The sequence below is a fragment of the Cuculus canorus genome, chromosome 6 (genome assembly GCF_017976375.1).
Source record: "Cuculus canorus isolate bCucCan1 chromosome 6, bCucCan1.pri, whole genome shotgun sequence".
NCBI lineage: Eukaryota > Metazoa > Chordata > Aves > Cuculiformes > Cuculidae > Cuculus > Cuculus canorus.
In genome coordinates, this window is record NC_071406.1 from 1,468,772 (window position 1) to 1,493,131 (window position 24,360).

A 24,360-nucleotide genomic window follows, 5' to 3' on the forward strand; every position below is an offset into this window, starting at 1 on the left:
CCTGCCCCGAAGACCCGAGCCCCTCAAGACAGAGCTCCCCACCCCTCCCAGCATCCCAGTGAGCGGTGCAGCTCCCCCCCAGCCCCTCGGGGCAGCTCCCCATCTCTCCCAGCCTAAACCCCGCGCCCCATCCCACTCCTCCCCCTGCAGTGCCGCCCCGCCATGATGGCGGCTGCACTCGCGCCACTTCCATTCGTCACGTGATCCCGTCACGTGATCCCACTCGCAAGGCGCTACCACCGCCCCCATCTGTGCGCGAAAGGGGAGGAGCAATCGATGAATGCCAACCTCGGCCGCGGCGCGTACCACCGGCCCCGAGGCAGACGGGGGGGTGTCTCGCCGCCACCTAGCGGTTTGGTAGAATGGGCGGCACCGGGCGGCTCTGCGCGCCACCCCTCCTCCTTCTGAGTTAGGAACGCCCGGTGACGCGCTCCCAGCGTTCCCCGCGCCGCCGCCGCTTCCTCCTCCCCGTGCCGGCGCTCTCCTCGCTCTGCGCAGGCCGCGCCGCTCGCCGCAGCCCGGCCTGGGCCCCGCCGCGCTCTCCCTCCTCTCACGGCTTCCTCGCGATGTCAGGCGCCGACTCGGCGGCCGCGGCGGCCACGGCGTCGCCGCAGCCGTTGCCGTTCTCGCTGCCGAAGCCCCCCCCGCTGATGCAGCTGACGCCGGGGGACGCGGTGCGCCCCGCCTCGGCCGCCGCCGCCGACCAATCCGCCAAGAGCAACCGCTTGGCTGGCCGCCCCGACTGGCCGGCGGGGAAGCCCGTCAGCCTGCTGGCTCCTCTGCTCCCGCCCCGAGGCGAACCCGAACCGCTCCTGCCCTTCGGCCCCGCCGCACGCCAGCCGCTCCGGGGCCGCCTGCTCGGGCGCTGCGGCGCGGGCAGCCTGCTCAGCCCCGCTATGCGGCCCGCGGGCGTCGACAGGGGCTCCCTCATGGTGAGGGGCGCGGGGAACGGGGTGCAAGGGACCACCGAGGCTCCTGAGGAGGCTCAGGGCCATCAGAGTGATCGTAGAGCCATGAACTCATGGAATGGTGTGGATTAAGGGGACCTTCAGGGTCTCTTCAAAGGCTTAGTGTCGTCAAAGTGATTGTAGTCATGGAATGGTTTGCGGTAAAGGGACCTTTGAGGTCCCTAAGAAGACTCAGGTGTTGCTAAAGTGATTGTAGAGTGGTGGAGTTATGGAATGGTTGAGGTTAAGGGGACCTTCAGGTCTCTTAGAAGGCTCAGTGTCATCAAAGTGGTCATAGAGTGATGGAGTCATGGAATGGTTGGGGTTAAGGGGACTTCCAGGGTCTCTTAGAAGGCTCTGTGTCATCAAAGCAATCGTAGAGCCATGGGCTCAGGAAATGGTTGGGATGAAGGGGACATCCAAGGTCTTTTAGAAGGCTTAATGTCATCAAGTGATTGTAATCATGGAGTGGCTTGCGGTAAAGGGACCTTTGAGGTCCCTAAGAAGACTCAGTGTTGCTAAAGTGATCATAGAGTTGGGGTATCATGGAATAGATTTGGTTAAGGGGACCTCCAGAGTCTCTTAGAAGGCTCAGTATTGTCGAAGTAATTGTACTCATGGAATGGTTTGAGGTAAAGGAACCTCTGAGGTCTCTGAGAAGACTCTGTGTCATCAAAGCAATTGTAGAATCATGGAAGGTTTTGGGTTGGAAGGAACCTCAGTGCCTGTGGTAATTACTGACTTAGTGTAATCAAAGTGATCATAGAATTGTGAAACGGTTCGGGTTAAAGGGACCTCAGAGCCTGATTAAGACACTAAGTGTCATCAAAATGATCATAGAATCATGATATGGTTTGGGTTGGAAGGGACGTCCCAAGTCCTTTAAAATACTCAGTGTCATCAAAATGATCATTGAATCATAGAAATAATGGAATAGTGTGGGTTGGAAGGGACCTCGCGGCCTGTGATGTTTGATTAAAAGGGTCATTGTTATCAAAGTGATCATAGAATCATGGAATGATTTGGGCTGAAGGGAGCTTGAAGCTTGTGACGGTTGATTAAGACACTTGGTGTCATCAAAATTATTATAGAATAGTTTGGGTTGGAAAGAACCTCACAAGTCCCTTGAAAGGCTCCGTGTCATCAAAGTGATCATAAAATCATTGAATAATGGAATGTTTTGGGTTGGAAGGGACCTCAGAGCCTGTGATAATTGATTAAGATACTCATCAAAGTGATCATAGAATTACAGAAATCATGGAATGGTTTGTGTTGAAAGGGACCTCAAAGCCCATCCAGTCCCACCCCTGCCATGGGCAGGGACATCTCCCACTGGATCATGTTGCTCCAAGCCCCATCCAACCTGGCCTTGAACCCCTCCAGGGATGGGGCAGCCACCACTGCTCTGGGCAACCTGGGCCAGGGCCTTCCTATGCTCATCATGAAGAATTTCTTCCCACTGTCTAGTCTAAATCTTCCCCCTTCCAGTTTAAAGCAGGTGGTAGAACAGGATATCTTTAAGGTCTTTTCCAACCCAAACCATTCTGTGATTAACTCTGGCTCGGGAGGACCTAGAAGAAGGAGTGATCTTGCTTGCCGTTTTGCAGTAGTGATTTAAGGTTGCCCAAGTAATTTTCAGCTCAGTGTTGAGTGCTCCTTTGCAATGGATCCTTTTGTGGGGTTTGGGGTTGTTGGCTTGGTGCTGATGTTTCTCTTCGGTTGCTGTTTTTCAGATGGGACACCCAGGCATGCCGCATTATCCTCCCATGGGAATGCACCCTATGGGTCAGCGACCACCAAACATGCCGCCTGTCCCGCATGGGATGATGCCTCAGATGATGCCCCCCATGGGAGGACCACCAATGGGGCAGGTACGGCGCTTTCCCAGATGACTCTTTCCTTTCTCTCTTCCCATAACAGTGTCAGGTAATCCCTGAGAAGGCTGAGCCTCGGGCAGGAGCCTGGTAAGGTTAGAGGTTGGGGTGTTTTGTACTGTGGTTCCTATCCATGCAGTAACTCTTCTCATTTTAAACAAATAATTGATACACCTCATGTCTAAACGGGTCTGAATCTGTAATTTGTTTTTCATTAAAGCTTTTTGGTAGTTTCCTTTAGATTCTGAAGAAGGTTGTCTTACTGATACATACCAGAAGCGTAAAGTAGTATTTCTTCTCTGTTCATAATGTTCATAAGAACTTCATGTTTCTTTAAACACCTGCACAGATGAAAGTTAGGGGGAGATGCAAGGGAGAACATAATTATGTAGAATTTTTGCCGAGTTCCTTCTTGAACCCTAGGAAGTGCTTCATATTCGACCTTAAATGCCACCTAGTTCTATGTTAATATTTCATATGAGACTTTGGAATGCTGCAGGTACATTATTCCCAATGTTCATTTTGTAGGAGTGTGAGGAAGGGAATCGGACTTCTACAAACTTATCGTTGTTGCCAAGTGTTTAGAAGTTATTTTTTTAATAGTAAAAACTAGCACCAGGTCATTGGTTTTCAATGAAAATAAAAGAATCACCAGATTTTGTGTTTGAAATATTGCCAAATGTCTGAATTACTGTTTAATTGTAGATGCCGGGAATGATGCAGTCGGTAATGCCTGGGATGATGATGTCTCACATGTCTCAAGCTGCTATGCAGCCCACAGTCCCAGTGAGTGTTACTTAATATTCTGGTTTTTAAACAGTTTGTGTGGCAGCTGCTCTTGTTACCTCAGTGTGGGCCCACCTGCGGTTTCTGGGAGCAGGAAAAGATATTGCTGATGGCAGTGAGGATTTATCTAGCCTTTGAATTGCCATAAAAAATGTTGCCGCATCTGCTTTTCACTTTTTTCTTGTCTGGATTCTGCTTCCCACACCCCTGGCCTCCTCCCTTGTCCCATACCTGCTTGTAGCTTGACAGGAACCAGCACGAGCTTGGGCTGTTTGGAACGAGGGCTCGTTGCCTGACTGCTTTATATCTCATCTTTCATAAAAGATTCTGAAATTGGTGCATTTGAGACCTTGAGGAAAGTTTGCCGAAATTGTTATAGGTGTGAATAAGGACTTTGGGTTTAAATGGAGAGGGAAGAGTTAAAGGCAGCCTCTCTCTGAAGTGGAAAAGGCTACATTTCTTTCCTATTAACATAATCGTTGGGGAGATTTAAAGTGACTTTAAGTGGGCCATGTAAAAATGGTTCTTTCTGCTTAAATTTAGCAATAATTTATTTTTTATCCTTTTTCTTACCAAGCAGACAGTACATCCCCAAGTCGGATTCCATCCTTGTAGGATTCTGTATCTTTCTGTTGTGCCAAGCCTAAGACTTTACTACTTTTAAACTATAAGCTGGTTAATATTCCACTTGTTCTTACTTCCTTAAGATTTTACTGAAAGATCTTTAATTCACCTGCTAAATATGCTGTGTGTTACCAGCCAGGTTGTTTTAAGAAGTCCCTCAGCACTCTGGATAATGAGAGGGGTCACAAAGATACATGGTTTCTGCAAAATAAGAGGGAAGGGACCTCAAAGCCCATCCAGTCCCACCACCTGCCATGGGCAGGGACACCTCCCACTGGATCAGGGGCTCCGAGCCCCATTCAGCCTGGCCTGGAGCCCAGTGCCACCACTGCTCTGGGCACCCTGGGCCAGGGCCTCCCCACCCTCATAGTGAAGAACTTCTTCCTAGTGTCTAATCTAAATCTTCACCTTCCAATTTAAAGCCATTCCCCCACGTCCTGTTGCTCCGTGTCATTGTTAGAGGCCCCTCAGCAGCTTTCCTGGAGCCCCTTTCAGCACTGGAAGCTGCTCTAAGGTCTCCCCGCAGCCTTCTCTTCTCCAGGCTGAACAATCCCAGCTCTCTCAGCCTGTCCTCGTACAGGAGGTGCTCCAGCCCTCGGATCATCTTTGTGGCCTCCTCTGGACCTGTTCCAGCAGTGATTATTTCGGTCAGATTAGTGCTCTTCAATACGAAGCGAATTACAGTGGAGTTTGGAAAAGTAAACTTGGGCACAAGAGGAGAAAAGTGTCAACTGTTACATACCAGTGGCACAAATTTAACTGTGGCCTTGCTTTGCTGACAGCACTGACGTTCTCAGATGTGTGCGTGCACAGAGTAGCTGACATTATTAAATATACAGAAGCATTTCAAGGTCTTACTCTTGCTGATGCTTTACCTGGGTTAGTCCTGTTGGATAACCTCAAATGTAACTGATCCAGTGTGATTTCTTTTTCCCTTTTAACAAATATTGATGTTTTAGTTGAGGAGTTTTTTGTTAATCAAGTTTATAGACGAGAGCTGGAAGATAAGACCTGGTAGAAAATAAACCTGTGGGCTTGATTTTTGCCTGCAGAGAAACAAAAATGGGGCAAACCCTTATTTGAATTCTGTTAATATTTTTCCTTAGTTTGAAAGAGATTCTAAAAGAGCTGTGGTTACTTGCAATCACAACAGAGCCTGCTAAGCTTCTCCAGCAGGAATGCAGAATCCCTTTGTGCTTCTTCATGGACTGCTTATTTGGGAGATAAAGATGAGCACTGGAACAATGCAAATGACCCCGGTGTAGTTATTGTACATATTGCCTTTCCGAAAAGTAGCTTGGTTCCTAATTATTTAAGGAGCAGTGGTAATGAAGTGGGCAATGGGATCCACATTTGTGGCAGCAGAGCACTTTGTTGGATGCATTCTGTATTTACTGGTGATTTAATTGCAGTTGCACTCAGTACTTAACTCTCTGTTGATTGTTTCTACAGCCAGGAGTGAACAGCATGGATGCACAAGTGGGTGAGTACAAACTGTTACCATTTCAAATACTGCCCCAAAATTAGGGGAAATGTTTTAAAAAAAAAAAAAACCACCTTAGTTTTTACTTTTTAGTATTTCAGTAACTGACATCTTCATTGACTCCCAGAAATGGGTTTTTTCTGTCAAACATTGATTAATTAGTCTTTACATAGAAAAATAAAGCAATCGAACCCTTTTAATATTTTTATTTTATCTTGTTTTCCAGGTGTGACTCCTCCTGGAACCCAGGTATGTGAAAACCAGACTTCTAGATGATTGCAGTGGTGGCGTGGTGTTGTGCGTATGTGGTTTTACAGGTTTAAAAGAAAACCTTCTCGCTTATTTTTCTTCTCGCATAGAGCTGCTTTGTTTATTTGACTGTCAGTCTGTAGTTAGTTCGAGTAGGCTTGCTTCCTGCTGTTATTTCCTCTCATTTCTGAGTATTGAGGTCTTTGTTTCAAGTTCTCCTGGTACGTGGGACAGCAGTGTGAGATGTTTGTGGTGGTCTTTTTAGATCTCTCTGCCCTACCTGAGCTGTGAGTGAGTTATAACCTGGATACCTCTGTTACTTTAAAGCTGACTGTTTCCAGATTTAAATTGTTGCAGGTGTTGAGCTAGAGAGTTACTTGGGTAGAGCTGGGGTTTCATTTCCACTGAAGACAATTGAATGTTGTTCCTCTTTCTGTCTTTTTCCTCTTTTTCTGCTTTTTCCCATGTCCCTTTCCATATCAGTGATGGGTTCATAAGCATGTTTTCACTCTGCTTTCGTTTGGGTAACTTTTTGCCTCTTGCACATTGATGAACTTTTCGTTTTGACTGTTCTAATGCATAAAGCAGAATTCGGTAGGCGATGAGGAAGTTTTCTTTGCTCTTTCCTTAAGGCAGCTGTGCTTGGTTTGGCAGGAAAAGCCACATTAAGGTCCTGGTATCGTTCAGTCCCATGTGATTTATCGGAACCTTTATTAGTATTTTCAGATTACTTGAGAGCTTTTGTTATCAAACACTTCAGCAATAACCAGAGTGAAGGTTTTGTGGTTTTTGGAGAATATCGAGTACTAAACCCCAAAGAATCGTTCTCGCGAGTTCATCAAATATGCTGCTCATTGTCAATGCGGACTTTGGGGACATAGTGTAGTTACTAAATATTGGTGAATATCAATTGTCTTTTTATTTCTGTGAGATTTGCGTTCTGAGTAATTGAACAAGGCAGTTGCACCTCTGATGAAGTTGTTTCTCCTCAGGCACATCCAGGAACCCAAACCAAATGGCTGGTTGGAGCTGTGTTCCGCCAGCCCTCGTTCCAGAGGGTTTATACACAACATCAATGGAAAGCAGTAGGAAGGTGGTCCTGAGGTCAAACAAAACTCTTGGAGTCAGGATCTTTTTGAAGCACATTCTATGTAGTTTTGAAAACATGGTGTGCTTCTGGGACTTTCACTTGTGGTTGTTCGGTCCGCGCACATTCCCTTTTGCTTTCTTTTCCGGTGGTAACTGGCTGCCTTGGATTCCTGGATGGGAAGGGAATGCGAGAGAGACTCCCAATAGCTCTTACCACAGCAGAATGGTTTCTTGAAAGAAATACTGACTTAAACGTGTTCAGATTTTGGCTGAATTAACAATGTGTTTAATATGGAAATTGAAATGAAAAACAACTATTAACCAGGTTGTCTTTTCAGCGCTCTGTTTTATTTCGCCCTCAGACAACACATCCCGTCGTTTGTGCGGCTCAGCAAACTGCCACCACCACCAGCTCTGTTACTGAGGACCACTCGAAACAGGTTTATCTCCTTTCCACTTGTATTCAGCTTTTTAGTGGCTTGGGATTATGTCTCAGTCAGCAATTCTTCTTCACCATTGATGAGATTTCTTATTTTTCCTAGAAATCCACATGGACAGAGCACAAATCACCAGATGGAAGAACATATTATTATAACACTGAGACAAAGCAGTCTACGTGGGAGAAGCCAGATGATCTCAAAACGCCGGCTGAGGTAAAATAAGTTCAGACAAAGATGCTGTACTGTGTGAACGCAAGAACTTACTCATGTAACCATCCTGCAGGAGGATGGCTGTGCTGGTAGACTTTTTTTTTTTTCTCCAATGAGAGCCAAAATCTTCAACTAAGAAATGTTGCAAAGATGTTTTTATTGTGCTCCTTAGTTGTTAGAACTTGAGGCTGCAAAGTGAACAAAAACCTCCTGGGTTTAATTGATTTTTAGATAAATTTTCCTTATTAAATAATGTCATCTTTATAATATTTAGATAAGTAATGTGTTTTTGTTGCTCAGGAGGATTTTCCTTGGAAGTTATATGTCTTGTATTTATTGATGCTTAACTTACTTCTTGGTGTAGTGTCTAGATATCCTTGTAATTTTAAAACACCATCCAAAGTTTAATTTTATATTTTGTTTCCTCTCCATTAGCAACTGTTGTCTAAATGTCCCTGGAAAGAGTATAAATCTGATTCAGGAAAGCCCTACTATTATAATTCCCAAACAAAGGAATCACGCTGGGCAAAACCCAAAGAGCTTGAGGATCTTGAAGGTAACGTTAACAAAAATGGGTGAGGAGGGTGGCGGTGAGCTGCACACTGTGTGACTTTTGGCAAAAGCTTGATATCAGAGCATAGCGGTCAAACTTCTGTTAGAAATGAAATCTTCTGAACTAAGCAGAGTTAACACAGTCTGAGGTTTCTACAGAGCAGTCTTGTCTCCTGTGTTCCTCCCACCATCACACCCTTAGTTCTTCCCTGCTCTTGTGGCAGCAGCATCAGCTCCCCCTCGTGCCCCTCGGCAAGAACAGATAATTTGTAGGATGTGAGGTGCTGTGGCCTCTTTGGGGCTTGCTCATGCTCTGTGTTAGCAGCAGGCAGAGCTTCAGGCTCGCTTCGCTTTAGTGCGGTCGTAGGATTTGACTCTTATTATTGGAAACCTGTAGGGGATTATTAGGAATTGTATAAGAGGTTTAGTTGGTGGGTGAAGATGAGGCAGAGGGGCGGCTGTAGTAATCATCATTCACGGGGGAGCCTGGATAGAAGGGTGCTGGACTTTGGTATTGTTCCGAATCGAGTGAGAACTGTCTTGTTTCCGTGTTTTGGAAGAATTTGGGAACATTAATCTATTTTATATTTAAATCAGCAGTACTGAATGTCACCTGAAGGCCAAAATTTCATGTAGGGCTTTGCTTGGCTATCAATTTGTCTTTAATTTTTGACAAAAATTATTTTGAGGAACATGAGGTGGCAAAAATATTCAGAATTTTGTAATGCCCTTCTGCATTATAAAGGCAACGTCCCCATTTGTGCAAATAACACCTAATGCGTGATCCCATGGTTCACTTTTTGCGTGGGTTTGTTTATTATGGCGAGATGAAAAATCTACAGAATCAGCTGGGGTGAGAAATGAGTATCTAGAAAATAATATGGAGAGTAAACATCAGTGCCAATTAGAATAAAAAAGAAGGAAAGATCTGTTTCAGTAAACCTGACTTCATCTGTTCTTTAAACTAGTCTTTTAAAGTTGAATTAAGTATTTTTTAGCCAAGAAGTCTTTCTTTATATCCCCTAATCTTTAATGGAATGTCTAAATTTCATTATAGTCTGAATTTATTTGTCTTTAAAGTGCACAAAGCTAAAATTATTCATAGTAACAAAAATGTTTAGAGCTATGCTTTTGTTAAATCACATTAACAGTAACTTTTTACCATGTGTATTTAAATTATTTTTAAGTTGTATTTTCTTTTTCTTCCCTCCTCTAGCAATGATTAAAGCTGAAGAAAATAGGTAAGGTTTTAATGCTGTGCTAATGGTTTTTACAATATCCTGCTTGTTTCTTAGAAGTGGAATCTAGTTCTTCAGTCTTAAAACATTCTCCTTGTAGCTTTTCATTCCAAATAGTGGCTTAATATATAAAAACTAAAATAATAAATTCTGTGTTTCTTTTCCCCGCACTAAAATCATTTTGTGTTCTGAGAAATCTTTGCATCCAGACCCAGACCTCTCGTGTAGCGCTTTACCTGCCTGGTTTTCCTAAACCATTCAGTTGTCCCACGCTCCCCTGTGTTCTGGTTTTCGCTCTCTGTAGCACAAAGCCCGAAGACTCAACTCCAGCAACATCTACTCCAGCTGCTGCAGCGGAAGCGGCAAATGCGACCACCGCAGCTGCTGCAGAATCTGCCACAGCCATCACCACCACCACTGCTGCTTCTGCAGCGACCGCAGCCCCCGAAGCAGAATCTGCAGCAGCTGCTTCTACAGGAGAGAATGAGAGCGCTGGCACGGCTGCAGCTGAGGAACAAGGACAAGCTACTTCTGCGTCTGGTGCGCAAGAGCAGAGCGGAGAAACCGCAGCCAGCGCAGCCGACGACTCTTCCAAGCAGGAGGCTTCAGCAGAGTAAGTGAATTACGAAGCGTGTGGCTTCGCTGCAGGTTTGTATTCCTTCTGGGATCTGGTTTGTCTTCAGCTATAGGTGGCCAGGCCACTTCTCCACTGAAATGAGAGTGTGGATCAGTGCCACCAGAGCAGAATAATGAGTAAGGAAGAAAGAAAGGGGGAGTAGTATTCAGTTTTAGAAGAACTAACCCTTTCCCCTTGACAACTCTTCCCCAAAGCTCTTAAACCTTTCCTCAGAGAACATCAGTGGCATGAACATTTCATCAATTCTTGATGGCTCTAAGAGTTTCTTGAGGTAACATTCTATACTTACACTGTTTCCTCTTCCATAGATCTGTGCAATTGGCTTTCATTAGGACAAAATGCAGCACTAAACAGATCTTTATCTGTTCTGCCAGAAATTAGATTCTTTGATTTTATTAATGGAGAACTGAGAATTATAGCATATGATTTTTATCATTCAAACCAAAAAGAAACACAGTGAGGGATCATAGCCAGCTGGAGATAATTAAGGGCAAGAGGTGTATTTTTAGGCACTCCCTCTTATATTTTTTTATAATATGTGTGAATATTTCTGCTAAATGTGAGCATTCTATTTTCATGAATCATTTCTAGGTAACTTGAGCGGGTAGGCAGTTGCATAAGTGGCAGCACCTTTCTGCAGTAGCTTGCTTTTGGTCATTTGTGTGTGGTACCTGTCAGGAGAAGTCTTCTACACGTTGCGTTGTTTATCACGTGCAGCGTTATGAAACATGTTGCCCAGAGCGGTGGTGGCTGCCCTATCCTTGGAGGGGTTCAAGGTTGGGTAGGGCTTGGAGCCCCTGATCCAGTGGGAGGTGTCCCTGGGGTTGGAACTGAGGTCCTTTCCGGCCCAAACCATCCCATGATTCTATGATTGTTATTTATGTTGTTATTTTCAGTGTCTCTAACTCAGGAAAAAAAGATGCATAAATAATAAAATTATTGATTTTTGTCTGTAGCTCTGCTTCAAAGAAAGAGGACGATGATGCTCAACCGGTTAAAAAAACTTATACGTGGAATACAAAGGAAGAAGCAAAGCAAGCATTTAAGGAACTGTTAAAAGAAAAGGTATTTGTCAACTATTCTTCCTGCTTTACAGATCTGCTAAAACCACATTTGCCAAAAATATGAAAAATTTCTCAGTGTTGTGAAGGAAGTTTTTGTGCTAGGCAAGAAATGAGGGGGGGGAAAAACACTGTGGTGAAAAAACAAATGGTTTATATTTTTTTCAGTTTGGTGGGGGACAGTTGAATTTTCATCAGGGCTCTCAATCCAGTTATTTCCCATTTTGTTCCTTTTCCATGATCCCACACTAATGCAAACCTGTGATCTGCTGCTTGTCTGGAATTCCAGCTGGAAAGGTTTGACAGGCAGTGCTTCAGAGACAGACGGTGTGGAGTTCCGTATGCAAACAGGCAGACTTGGATTTTAGTACCCAGTGTTTCTATACACTAGTATGATTTTAATACACTTTTCCCCTGCAAAGTTGTAAATCTAAAATAATATTTAAGCATTGTTAGAATTATGGTTGCCACCATTCTTGTCTGACAGCGAGGTACATTTCCATTAGAAATGCTGCCTGATTGCCGAGCCCTGAATTTTGTTTGCTTTAAAAGTGGAGATGAAATGGGAGTAGAATGAGACTATCTTTGGTTTTTCCCTTGGAGCATATGGGATCTGTTTGTATTTTGTCTTGGGAGTCTGTATAGATGTACAGTAGATAACCTGCCAGAATAATTCATTGTAGAAGTGGAAATAATTCCAGAAGCACTTTGTTTTGTTTTCCATGTTTGACTGTTCACAAAATTTGTGATAGAGGATGTTGTCAACCTCAGAAATGCAGTGAGTTTTTTTTTCTTAAGGGCTGTTTTATAACAAATCTGTCATTGTGGGATGTTGATTCCATATCTAATTAGCTCATTAATGCCTTTGCAGCGAGTACCATCCAATGCTTCTTGGGAGCAAGCTATGAAAATGATCATTAATGATCCTCGATACAGGTACTGCCTGGTTCTTTTCTCCTTAACTTCCTGCACTCTTACTTCTTTATGCGATTTGACGTTCCTGATGCCACTTCTGATTGTTTCATAACCGCTTGTGAATTTGTGAATGTCAGGGAACTCTGAAATGCAAGTCCTAGGCTTTGTTTTTCATTTAGGAAAGGCATGGCAGTCATGGGATGTATTTTATGCTCTTTAAATTGTTTTCTTGTGAATAAAACTACTTGTTCACAATGATAGAGTGGAAGATTCCCTAGGTTACTACTTTGAAATGGGTAGCTGCCATAAGCGTTGGCAGAAGAGTGGTTGATACCTATGATAAAAATAATACTGTAATATGTAAGTGCAAACCGAAAGCACGCTAGTAAAGCACGATAGTAACTTGCGTTTTATTAACTGCTTTTAGTAATAAGCACTCATTCTTACTGCTTTTTTGAAATACCCTTCCATAATCCTTAGGGAGAGACAGAGGTGACTGACTATTAGGAATAATTTTGTCTCAGAAATTTGGATTGTTCAAACCTTTTACCTTTTGGCTGTTTGGGTTTGTTTTCTAATTTAATTCCCCTTTATATTGTTGATGTTGGTTTTTTTTTTTCTTTGATATGAAGCGCTTTGGCAAAATTAAGTGAAAAGAAGCAAGCCTTTAACGCTTACAAAGTTCAAACAGAAAAGGAAGAGAAAGAAGAAGCAAGATCAAAATACAAAGAAGCTAAAGAATCCTTCCAGCGTTTTCTTGAAAACCATGAAAAGATGACATCCACAACAAGATACAAGTAAGACTGGTTTTAGTGATGTCCCAGCCTTTGCTGGCCTGCCAAGCTGACAGTCAAATCTTGTTGGCTTGCTCCTGATAAATGCTGACCTTTGTGTGCGCTCAGCCTGGTAACTAAGGTGTTTATAGGAACACAAATATTCTCATTTACATTTTTTTAATTACATCTGCCCCTAAGGACAGAGTATTTCTTAGAGCTCATTCATGGAGGTGCGTGCCCAAAGGGAGGTGAATCCAATAACCCTGACAGTGAAAAGTTCATACAGAATCATAGAATGGTTTGAGTTGGAAGGGACCTCAAAGCCCATCCAGTCCCACCCCTGCCATGGGCAGGGACACCTCCCACTGGCTCAGGGGCTCCAAGCCCCATCCAACCTGGCCTGGAAGAACCCCTCCAGGGATGGGGCAGCCTGGGCCAGGGCCTCCCCACTTTTGTTGTCAAGAATTTCCTCTTGATGTCTAATCTAAATCTTCCCCTTCCAATTTAAAGCCTCTCCCTTTCGTCCTATCACTACACACCCTCGGAAGAAGTCCCTCTCTAGCTTTCTTGTAGGCCCCCTTCTAGTATGTGATGGTTGCTGGAGCTGTCTCTTGGCCCTCAGACGAAAATACTCCTGTAGTGCAGTGCTTGTGAACTTGCACTTCCATGGAGAGGACCTTATAGTGGCACCAGCCTTAATTTTTATACAGTATAAAATATCCTAGCTGGTATATTATATTTTATATTATTAGATGAGCTTTGTTTATATGAGATAGAAAGCTGTCACGTAAGTTTCTCAGGAGAGAAGTTTTGGGAGATGTCATACAAAAGCATCGCTACCTAGAGAGTGTTCACCTGATGTTTTCATAAGCCAGTGAGACAGTTTAGGTCCATGTTTACCGATGAATGATTGTTTTTTCTTTGTCTTGTAAAGAAAAGCCGAACAAATGTTTGGGGAGATGGAAGTCTGGAATGCGATATCGGAGCGTGATCGTCTTGAAATTTATGAAGATGTCTTGTTCTTTCTGTCTAAGAAAGAAAAGGTAACTTTCTTTCAAATGTCTTTTTTCACTTGTTTTCTGTAAATCGGGGACAGTTGAAACACAAACCAGAAGGGGAGGAATCTGTAGGAAAGGCATGGAGAACCAGACAAGAATGCTGCTGTTTTGCTGTGAACCATATACTGCTTACAGGGTACGGGTTAAACTCTCCTCCAAAGGAACAAGATGGAAAAGAACAGAGGGGCGATGAGGTTTATCCGCTGTGAGGTGCTGTAGGGTGGGGGCTCTTCAGTTTAGAAGGATATGATGGGGGAAGGGGACAAAGTGAAGAGCGCGTTGTCGGAACTCTTCGTAACTGGTTTTGTAGAGGTGAATTTGGAGGCGGTTGTTTCTTATTTTTTCTGGTACATTACCTAAGGGGTTTTTGATAGAGTTAGCAGGCAAAAGGTGATGGACCTTTACTTAAACAAGCTGTTGGAAGCTCTGTTCTTGCACAGTACAGATCTAAAGCTGTGGAACTAACTGCTGCAGGGTAAAATTTTGGAGGTCAGTATTGCCTGGAAGGCTACTTATCTGAAACTGAGCAAGAACACTGGGAGGAGATCGCTCCTGTTATCTCTCAGGAGTTCTCTGCACTCTGCTGGTGAGCAGGGTGAACGCCGGACTGATCCTGTGTGGCAGATAGAATAGCAGTCCCTTATAAAGGTGTTTGTTTGCACTGAGACACGTTGCTGCTAATTTTGCCATATATTTCATTTTTAGTATGAACTCAATAAATTATGTGATGGCTTATATTCTGAACTGCTCGGAATCAGATTGTGAAGCTATCGTGGGCTGTTTCCTTGAACCTCAGTGGTATTATACCTTCTGTTGAAGGATCTAGCCCTGACTGTCTCATAGAATCAGTGAGGCTGAAAAAGACCTCCAAGCTCCTCTGGTCCAACCCTCAGCCCAACCCCACTGTGCCTGCTGAGCCATACCCCGAAAGGCCATGGCCACATGTTTTTTGAACCCCTCCAGGGATGGGGACACCACCACTGCCCTGGGCACCCTTTTCCAGTGCTTCACTGTTCTTCCAGTAAAGAAGTTTTTCCTAATATCCATTCCCTGGCAAAACCTGAGGCTGTTTCCTCTCGTTCTACCCCTTGCTCCTTGGGAGAAGAGCCTGGCACCCACCTCATCACAATCTTCTTTCTGGGAGGTGCAGAGAGCGATGAGGTCTCCCCTCAGCCTCCTCTTCTCCAGACTTAACAGCCCCAGGTTCCTCAGAGTCCCTGGGCTCCAGACCCTTCCCTATCTCTGTTCCCTTCTCTGGACAGTTCATTTTTGCTGAATTTTGATAGCGATGCTGGTGCTCACCAGCATTCGTGGACAAACTTAAAACGGACAATTAGAAGCAGCATAGCAAGACTATTCCATCGAAACACTAGAATCATAGAATTCACTAGGTTGGAAAAGACCTTTGAGATCATCAAGTCCAACCAGTTAGACTTGATGGACAACAGGACATTGACTTGAGACTAGTGTTAAGGTCTACACTTGCTAGAAGAGCAAAACAAAGAAGAGGCGAGCCTTCCACAGGGCGCTGCTGAATAAATTGCTTATGAGTAGCACGTCCGGTGTAGATCTAATCTGCAGCAGCACTGTGGGCCATAGGACCAGCGCTGTTCCTGACTGTGCCAGCAGTTTCCTATTGGTGTCTCTGAATGATGAGCTCTACTTCATGAGCTTCTCACACCCATCAGGAACAGTCAGAGGTAACAGCACTAAAATGGTCTGTCTGTGGGTGCAAGTGGTGAGTATGTGCAGATAGAGTGCAGTTCCAAATCGTACTGCGTTGCTTTACCTGTAAGTGAAAGGTTAATTTTTTAGTTTTCTTGGAAAATATGCCTGAGTATGTTTGTCTGTACAACCTCAGATTGTTTGAGAACTGCCTTTTCTCCTCAGGAACAAGCCAAGCAGTTGCGCAAGAGGAATTGGGAAGCTTTGAAGAACATTCTAGACAACATGGCTAATGTCACTTACTGTACCACGTGGTCGGAGGCGCAGCAGTATCTGATGGACAACCCTACATTTGCAGAAGATGAGGAACTCCAGAGTACGTAAAATGTCTCTGTGTCTGTTGGAAGAGGGAATGGCTTTGTTTTAAGCAGCGAGGATGGCTCGATTTGCACATGCGTGTGCATTCACACGGCAGGTAGAGCATTTGACAGAGATGCTGTGCTCTTACTTTGGTGGTTTGTTTCCTGTGGTAACGCAGGAAGCTGTCATCCACAACACTTCCCTCTTAAAGCCTCCTGTGCTCCATATTGGTGGTGATAATTTACCCAGCCTGGGGGAGGTGGGTTTTTCTGCTGTGCAGGTTTCATTGAGCATTTCAGTGCTCGTTGAAACTCCCACTCACAGCAACAACTGGCAACCAGGATCTCATAGTAAGAAACTTGCTACAGTCAATGGGAAGGGAGACATGATTTTTACTGTTATCACTCTGTCGCCAGACATGGATAAGGAGGATGCTCTGATCTGTTTCGAAGAGCACATCAGGGCATTGGAAAAAGAGGAGGAAGAAGAAAAACAGAAAAGCTTGCTCAGAGAAAGAAGGCGGCAGCGTAAAAATAGAGAATCTTTTCAGGTTGGTGGACTTTCTTTCACTGTCCTGGATGTGTTGTGTGATTAGACACTATGCACTCTTTTATTTCTCAAAGCAGGCTGTCGGGTGCGTGTAATGTGTCAGTTATCAGTGTTACAGCTTTGTCTGCCTGAAAGCTGTAAGAGTAGGGGAAAGCAGGAGGAAATAGGTTTGAATACAAAGAAAATGAAATGGAAGACTGTGAATAGTAGAGGAAGGCATGGAGAAATGATGATGTGGGAAGTGATTTTTCAATCACGTTTTAACAAAAATGAATTCCAGTTATGAAGAGAATTCATTCCAGCTGTCAGCCAAGTAGAAGTGTGAAAAGTGACTACAAACCTCCATTTCACTTCTCTTTTGTAGCTGTTTTTAGACGAGCTGCACGAACACGGACAGTTACATTCGATGTCCTCTTGGATGGAGCTGTACCCAACCATAAGCTCTGACATCAGATTCACTAACATGCTCGGTCAACCTGGTAAGAATACTGTCTCTTCCAGCCCTGTGAGGTAAAGGCCTTGGATTTGGGGCAGAATAGGGCAGAGTTATTTGTGTATTTTCTCAATGTTGAAAGAAATGCAGCTCTTTTATTAGAGCTAGCTTTTGACTTATCTAGTTCTTTCATCAGGATCAACAGCACTTGATCTTTTCAAGTTCTATGTTGAAGACTTGAAGGCACGTTACCATGACGAAAAGAAGATCATAAAGGATATTTTGAAGGTGAGAGGGGAGGGTGCTCCATTATGTGGATTCTTTTAATGCCAAATATACCATTCAAGTGAACTCTGCTGCTGGGAGATGGGATTTTGCATTCCGTTAATGTCATGTGCATTAGCACTAAAGCAACGGTTCCTAACTTCCCCGATGCCAAAGAAACCATTTTTTTCTAGGACAAAGGATTTGTGGTTGAAGTGAACACTTCTTTTGAAGATTTTGTTACGGTCATCAGCTCAACTAAAAGAGCTACCACTTTAGATGCAGGCAACATCAAGCTGGCTTTCAATAGTGTAAGTATTAATGTATAGGAATGTTGAAAAACTATAATGGCAATTCTCTTGTGAAAACCAGAATTGACACTACCTTTACTTACTTTCCACATATTGCTATGATGGCTTTCGTATTATTTGAGAGATGCTGTGCTTTAGAGTTGCTGTTCCTGATGCCAGTTCCCAAAATAAAGATTGCAGAGGTATATCTTTACTCAAAACATAAACACTTCAAATTGAGGAATTCTGTGGTAAATATTAAGCAATATTCTCTCATTTATATCTAGCTTTTCTCACGAGGGATTACTTTTGTGTGTATTTCTGTAGTTCTGGTTTGCTTTGTGTATTAACTCTACTTCAGATTCTGTTTGAGAAACAGCAGCTGCATGCCTTAAAAACAAGTAGCTGGTTAATTTTCTTGACTAGTAGAAAACTCTAAGGGTGAACTGTCATTAGGCCTTCCAAAAATTACCTTAAGCTGAGTTACTAGTCTGGCATTTTGATACCTTTCCAAGTGATCTTACAACTTGTTTGATGTAGCTGCTAGAGAAGGCAGAAGCCCGTGAAAGAGAGAGGGAAAAAGAAGAAGCTCGCAAAATGAAGCGGAAAGAGTCTGCCTTCAAGAGTATGTTGAAGCAGGCTACTCCTCCGATTGAACTGGATGCTGTCTGGGAGGATGTAAGTATCGCTTCACGGTCTTTTCAGGTAGATTTAGCAGCTGCTGCGTGCTGGAGGCAGCCGAGGCCGGGTTGGATGGAGCTTTTGGAGCACCTTTATCCAGTGGGAGGTGTCCCTGCCCATGGCAGGGCTGGAACTGGATGGGCTTTGAGGTCCCTTCCAACCCAAACCATTAACTGTTCTATGATTCTGTGATTTTATAAGTCAGCCTAGATCCTCAAAGCTCTTTGTGTTTCTGTTTGTCTCAGACCCGTAGAAATTGTCCTGCCATTTCTTCAGTAAGATTTAAAATTCAATGTGAATAACTGAATTTTATTGATACTTCTGCTTGAATACAACTTAAAACAAAAAAAGCCCTAAACCAAATGAAACAAAAATTCCACCACCCCACCTTCCAGAAGCCCCAAAACTCCATTTAAATGGAGATCAAGCACTTTGCTTAGTTAAAAGTCTGACTGTATGCCTCCATCTGTTCAGTTTTACTGCAGACCCCTTGGGTTGTGAGGCTGGCTTTAAAAAGTTTAACCTTATAACAGTACAGTGGCTTTTTCAACTGGAGAAATCTTGTCTTTTTTCGTATTACTTCTGAATATTTCATATTCTGTTTTACGTTATTATTTTATATTATTTCTGAACAGTTGCATTTCATATCAGTGTTTCATTGCTATTTTTCTAACAGATCAGAGATAGGTTTGTGAAGGAACCGGCGTTTGAAGACATCACTCTGGAGTCTGAGAGAAAAAGAATATTTAAAGACTTCATGCATGTCCTTGAGGTAATGATTATTTTTTCCAATTAAGAGAATCTACAACAAAATTCTTAGTTGATTGACTCTTAAATTGTGTGGGGAGGGAAAAGGGTTTAACAGAATTCTTCTGGTTTCTGTTACAGCAGATACTGTTATGTAAAAGTAATGGATATTAAAACCTCATTTTGAAAGCAAGGAACTGAGGAACATTTTGGATTTATTTGATATTATTTGATACGTTCTTTTAATTTGTTTCCCTGCAAGAAATTTTGGAAGATCCTTTAGCATCAGGAGTTCTTGTTTTACTTGAGAAGTTATTTTTTGCTGTCTTTTCATGCAAAACATGATGATGCTTCTGGGCAGTCTTCAGACAAAATGTTTAAGGCAAAGAAAGCAGCATAGTCAGGCTTTACCTCAGGCTTTTGTTCCCTGCAAATCTGAAACTTCAGTAACGTGCCAGGCTCTGCAGATGTGTCCAAAAGGGATGTAGTTTAGTTTCATTCTTAACTTTTGGATGGGCCGCAGTAAGAGAAGTTCTCAAAAGTCATTCTGGGCCAAGGTGCTGTTTTTCTCTAGATAATGTGACCTGTGGGTTTGCAGCGCGTGATCTTTGGGGCTTTTGTTTTGTAAGAGATGCTAAAATGGCTTAACTTCAGCATTTCCAATGTGGAGAGCAAGGTACACGACATGTTCTGGGCCATCTAAAGCAGAGGCTTTGATCAGAGGCATTAAAACAGGGATCCATGGAGTAGAAGCCGTGTGCATCCCTGCTTCCTTGCTCCCAAATACTTCTTATTACAATGTGAACGTGGCAATACTGGTAGCTGTTGATGGGTTTTGACACAGTAAGTGTTTGGTTTTCTCTTTTTTGTAACTGCTGCTCCCTGTAAAAGCCTTGTCGATGATGATAAACATCGTTACAGTTTCTTGCTCTGTCCTATAGACTGATTATAACATTTGCCTTCTCTTGTCCTCTAGCATGAGTGTCAGCATCATCATTCAAAGAACAAGAAACACTCTAAGAAGTCAAAAAAGCACCACAGGAAGCGATCACGTTCTCGTTCGGTACGGTGTTCCACTTGAAATCTGCTTCTGTAACTACTCGTGATGCTGTTGCCTTGCTCACTGTGTTGTTTTGTATCTCAAGGGCTCAGAGTCTGAGGATGATGATAGCCATTCCAAGAAGAAAAGGCAGCGTTCGGAATCCAGATCGGTTTCTGAGCGTTCTTCCAGTGCAGAATCTGGTATGAGATCCCTTGTTCATTTTTAAGTTAGTGTTACTGTTTTATTGCCAGATCTTTATCATTTTATTGATGTGTTTTTCTTTTCCCATGTGTTTGCAGAGAGAAGTTACAAGAAGTCAAAAAAACACAAGAAAAAGAGCAAGAAGAGAAGACACAAGTCTGTAAGTGCAGTTGGCTTTTTGAGTTGGCTGATGGACAGCTCGACACCTGATGGTTTCAATAATCCAGTTTGGGTCTCCATAGTCATCCAGCAGTGGTTTTAGTAGGGACTGTGCAAGATCAGACTGGAAGAGCTGTTGGGAACTCTGTGTTATGTGCAATGTACCATTAAATCATTAGGGACTGCTAAATTTGGGGGCTTTAACGGCAACCATGCAAGCAGATGTAAAGGGTGCTGCCAGTAGCCTGGTATTTGCTGTTTATCCTGGGAAAGCTCGGTGTCTGCTTCTACTGTGGAGTGCTGGGAAGAATCCCAGCCATCTCGTCCTTTTGCCATACACTGAGCATCGTTCCTTTTGTCCGGTCTGGTATCGAATGTGCTGGAGCGTCAAAAGGCCCTAAAGAGCAGAAAGGCCAAAGAATATTTTTCTTTCCTGGATCAAGAAAGACGTTTGAGTCTCTGAACTCATCTTGGCTGCAAAACTCTTCAAAACTGATGTCTTCTCCCATTGTTGTAATTTTTCAGCAGTTGGCTGTGTCCGTCACGGACAGTGCTCACCCGGAGAGGGGGGAATTTGTTAGCCGCTGGGGAGATACAGGTGTTACAGGTTTGGAACCCAAACAGGGTCACAGGAGCTTAGCCAACGATGCAATGAAACGTGGCATAAAACCAGTCGTGACACATAATTCCTCCCAGTGTGGGGAACACCTGGTGAAAGCCCAGCAGCTTAAAGCGTTTGAGTAACAGGATCATGTTTCCCAGATCCCATCCTTCCCAGAGATCTTACCAAACGAAAGATATTTGTGTGCAGAAAGGATTTATTGTGTGGCACCCAGCGTGCCCTGCTTGTGCATGCGCTGAGCATGGTAAGAGTTCCTACATTGAGCAAACCTCTTTTCTTTTTAAATCACTTCAATAATGGTTTTGCATTCCTTGTTCCTGCAGTGGTTAATAGGATGTACTTAATTAGTAACCACTGCAAGCAGTTTTTCTAATGTGGTCTATGTCAAAATGAGGTCAGATTCTTTTGAGGTTTGGTTATTCTATAAATTAATATATTTAATCTTAACAGTTAATATTTTCCCCTTTTGTTTACACAGGATTCACCGGAATCGGATGCTGAACGTGAAAAAGACAAAAAAGAAAGAGAGCGAGATAGTGAAAAGGATAGAGCTAGACAAAGATCCGAGTCGAAACATAAATCTCCTACTAAAAAACGACTTGGAAAAGACTCTGTAAGTTTTCTTGTTTCCTTGGTAGCTGATGCTTTGGGCTCCTTGCATCAGTGGGCACCTGCAGGAGAGCATGTGAGCTTCAGACTGGACGTAGGCAAGCTTGCAGCACTGGAAGCAGCTCGGAGGTCTCTCCAGAGCCTTTTCTTCTCCACGCTGGACAACCCCAGCTTGTCAGAGCAGATGTCTGCTTTTTATATTGTCTCCTTAAGATAAGCTGCTTGGGCCTCCAATTGCCTTTGGAAAGGCCAATCATGTGCCCTAAGGTGGCATCTCCTGTTGGGAACAGAGAATTGGGTGTGCTGAAGCAGAGACAGCCTGCGTGAGGACCCCAGCTCAGCTTCCAGTGCCTGAAAGGGGCCTACAGGAAAGCTGGGGAGGGACTTCTTACCAGTGTGTAGTGACAGGGCAGAGGGGAGTGGCTTTAAAATGGAAGGGAAAGAGTTATATTAGACACGAGGAAGAATCTTCACGATGAGGGTGGGGAGGCCCTGGCCCAGGTTGCCCAGAGCAGTGGGGGCTGCCCCATCCCTGGAGGGGTTCCAGGCCAGGTTGGATGGGGCTTGGAGCCCCTGAGCCAGTGGGAGGTGTCCCTGCCCATGGCAGGGGTGGGACTGGATGGGCTCTGAGGTCCCTTCCAACACGAACCGATCTGTGATTCTCATTTCCCCGTTCCTGTCTGTTGGAGCTGCTGCTGTGCTGAGGGTTTGTGAGTGCGGCACAAGCAGCATTCCGTGCCTCGTGCTCTCCAGCGCTTGTGGTGGGGCGTTGGCTGAATCCCCAGCACAGCAGGGACAATCCATGGAGCTCCCCACTAATGCCCCCTCTCTCCACAGGGGAACTGGGACACCTCTGGCAGCGAGCTGAGCGAAGGGGAGCTGGAGAAACAGAGGAGGACTCTTTTGGAACAACTGGATGAAGATCAATGAGAACATTATTTATACCAAATATGTTTACATTGTGGCATAATAAAAGAAACCAATGTCTTGTTGAGGACGTGGGTTCCAAACTGCTGAGTTCCATTGTCGAAGTAACGGTGGGTTTTAGTTTTATGGCATCAATACTTTTTGTCACGGGCCTGGCATCAAATCTAGAAGTGACTGAGACTCCTGAGCCTGTCCGGGGCAGGATGGGCGCTCCACTTCCCATGGAGGGCGCACCACCAGGGACGGCTGCGCTGCTCGCCGGATCTCTGCCGGCCCAGGGAGGTGTTGGCACCTTTCTAGCAACGCATCCCATGAGTGGGGTCCTTCCTGGAGAGGTGGCAACACGGGGTGGGCAGGCAGACTTCATTTTTAGAGAGAGAAAGACTCTTTAATATAGTTTCTTATGCTTTAATTCGCTTTATGAATTGGTTTTTGTTCTAAGAAAGGGGCAGGGGAGGAAGGAATCCATTTTTTGGTCTGTACCGCACAAAATAGCGACTGTTGGAATTGCTCTTTGTGAACGGTGTCACAGCTGAGCTGCTGTGCCAAGCAGAAGCTGTGGCTTCCTGGCTGAGCGCTGGGGCTGTGCCCTCTCGGAAGGAATTGGTACAGAAATTGTTGAACCGCTGGAGCTGTGGATGATGGGAATGGAGGGTGCTGCCTGTCACAGCTGCTTCCCTGTTCCCATAAAACCCAACTGGAACAGCTCTGGGCAGTATTTCGGTGTTTCTCTTCATGTTAAGAACACTTAGAAATAAAAAACGAATTGTAAATGGATTCCACGATGTTGCCTTAAGCCCCTGCTGAAGGAGGTACCTCCACCTTCCGTGAGCAGCCGCGGGGCCGTGGCTCAAGCGTCGCTGTTCTCCCACCCCTGACCGGGGGAGAAGGCAGCAGCTTCAGCCCCGTCTCCCCTCCGCGCTCCCCCCGGCCCAGCTCAGGAGGCTGTACCTGCTCTGGCTGCTGCGCCCCGTGCTTGGAATCCTCCTCGCGGAATATTTTTGTACATTTTTATCAATGATTAAACCTGGTCTTCTAGTGCGTACTGGTAGTTATTTCTGGTTTTGTGATTACTGCCTTCAAGTTGGGTTTCAGCAATGCCTGTGCTCACAGAAATTCCCTGGAGCAATTTTGGAGCTGAGCTTCCTCCTGGGTGCCCTTTTTCCCCTCTGTGGTGGCTGTTACCGGGGCAGAAATACCTTCTTTTGGTTATGTGATTCTTCAGGACTGCAAGTGCAGGCATTTGAAAGAGGGTGAGACGGTGGATCTGCTGCACTTGGTGGGAGCAGGTGACCAATATTCCAGAGATGGTGTGGGTCAGAAGGGACCTTAAAGCCCAACCAGTTCCAACCCCAGGGACACCTCCCACTGGCTCAGGGGCTCCAAGCCCCATCCAACCTGGCCTGGAACCCCTCCAGGGATGGGGCAGCCCCCACTGCTCTGGGCACCCTGGGCCAGGGCCTCCCCACCTGAACAGCAAAACATTTCTCCCTGAGATCTCTCAATCTCCCGTCTTTCAGCTGAAATTTGTTCCCCCTCATCCCATCCCTGCCCTCCCTGATCCAGAGCCCCTCCCCAGCTTTCCTGGAGCCCCTTTCAGCATTGGAAGCTGCTCTAAGGTCTCCCCACAGCCTTCTCCTCTCCAGGTTGCAAGGGCTAAAAGGAGGTCCTAAATGAAGCCATGTGTGGTCTCATTAATCTGTGAACAGAGTACAGAAAAGCAAAAATCCCCCCTCTTCCCATCCCACACAAACAAACAGAACAAAAGCACGAGGGTGCGTTTGCAGTCACGGAGCTGTGAAGCAAACAGCAGTGGTTTGAAAACCAACCACACCCGGGAAACCCCAACCCTTCCAACCCCCCTCCCCTGTG

General features: G+C 44.7%; 1 protein-coding gene across 3 annotated transcripts; it reads left to right on the forward strand.

Moving 5' to 3' along the window:
* Positions 1–433: 433 nt before the first annotated feature.
* PRPF40A (pre-mRNA processing factor 40 homolog A) lies at positions 434–23,531 on the forward strand. Of its 3 annotated transcripts, none has more exons than XM_054070051.1 (26): positions 434–932; positions 2,681–2,818; positions 3,527–3,607; positions 5,684–5,714; positions 5,941–5,963; positions 7,391–7,492; positions 7,595–7,705; positions 8,138–8,258; positions 9,471–9,495; positions 9,797–10,105; positions 11,086–11,194; positions 12,062–12,126; positions 12,738–12,902; positions 13,816–13,924; positions 15,830–15,980; positions 16,381–16,514; positions 16,878–16,992; positions 17,131–17,234; positions 17,405–17,521; positions 18,041–18,178; positions 18,858–18,953; positions 19,905–19,991; positions 20,074–20,170; positions 20,270–20,331; positions 21,431–21,565; positions 22,399–23,531. In XM_054070051.1, the coding sequence occupies exons 1-26, from the start codon at positions 567–569 to the stop codon at positions 22,489–22,491; spliced, it is 3,084 nt and encodes a 1,027-aa protein (XP_053926026.1). In that variant the 5' UTR covers positions 434–566; the 3' UTR covers positions 22,492–23,531. The 3 variants fall into 3 exon arrangements, with proteins under 3 accessions (XP_053926026.1, XP_053926027.1, XP_009555718.2); XM_054070052.1 differs by having other exon boundaries at positions 435–932; positions 17,143–17,234; XM_009557423.2 differs by having other exon boundaries at positions 435–932; positions 7,415–7,492; positions 17,143–17,234.
* Positions 23,532–24,360: the final 829 nt, after the last annotated feature.

Excerpts from the sequence above, each read along its gene's own strand:
- PRPF40A (XM_054070051.1), top strand. The coding sequence starts at position 567 with ATGTCAGGCGCCGACTCGGCGGCCGCGGCGGCCACGGCGTCGCCGCAG. Across the intron at positions 3,608-5,683 it reads CTATGCAGCCCACAGTCCCA|CCAGGAGTGAACAGCATGGA; the intron begins GTGAGTGTTACT and ends TTGTTTCTACAG. Across the intron at positions 16,515-16,877 it reads AAAATAGAGAATCTTTTCAG|CTGTTTTTAGACGAGCTGCA; the intron begins GTTGGTGGACTT and ends TCTCTTTTGTAG.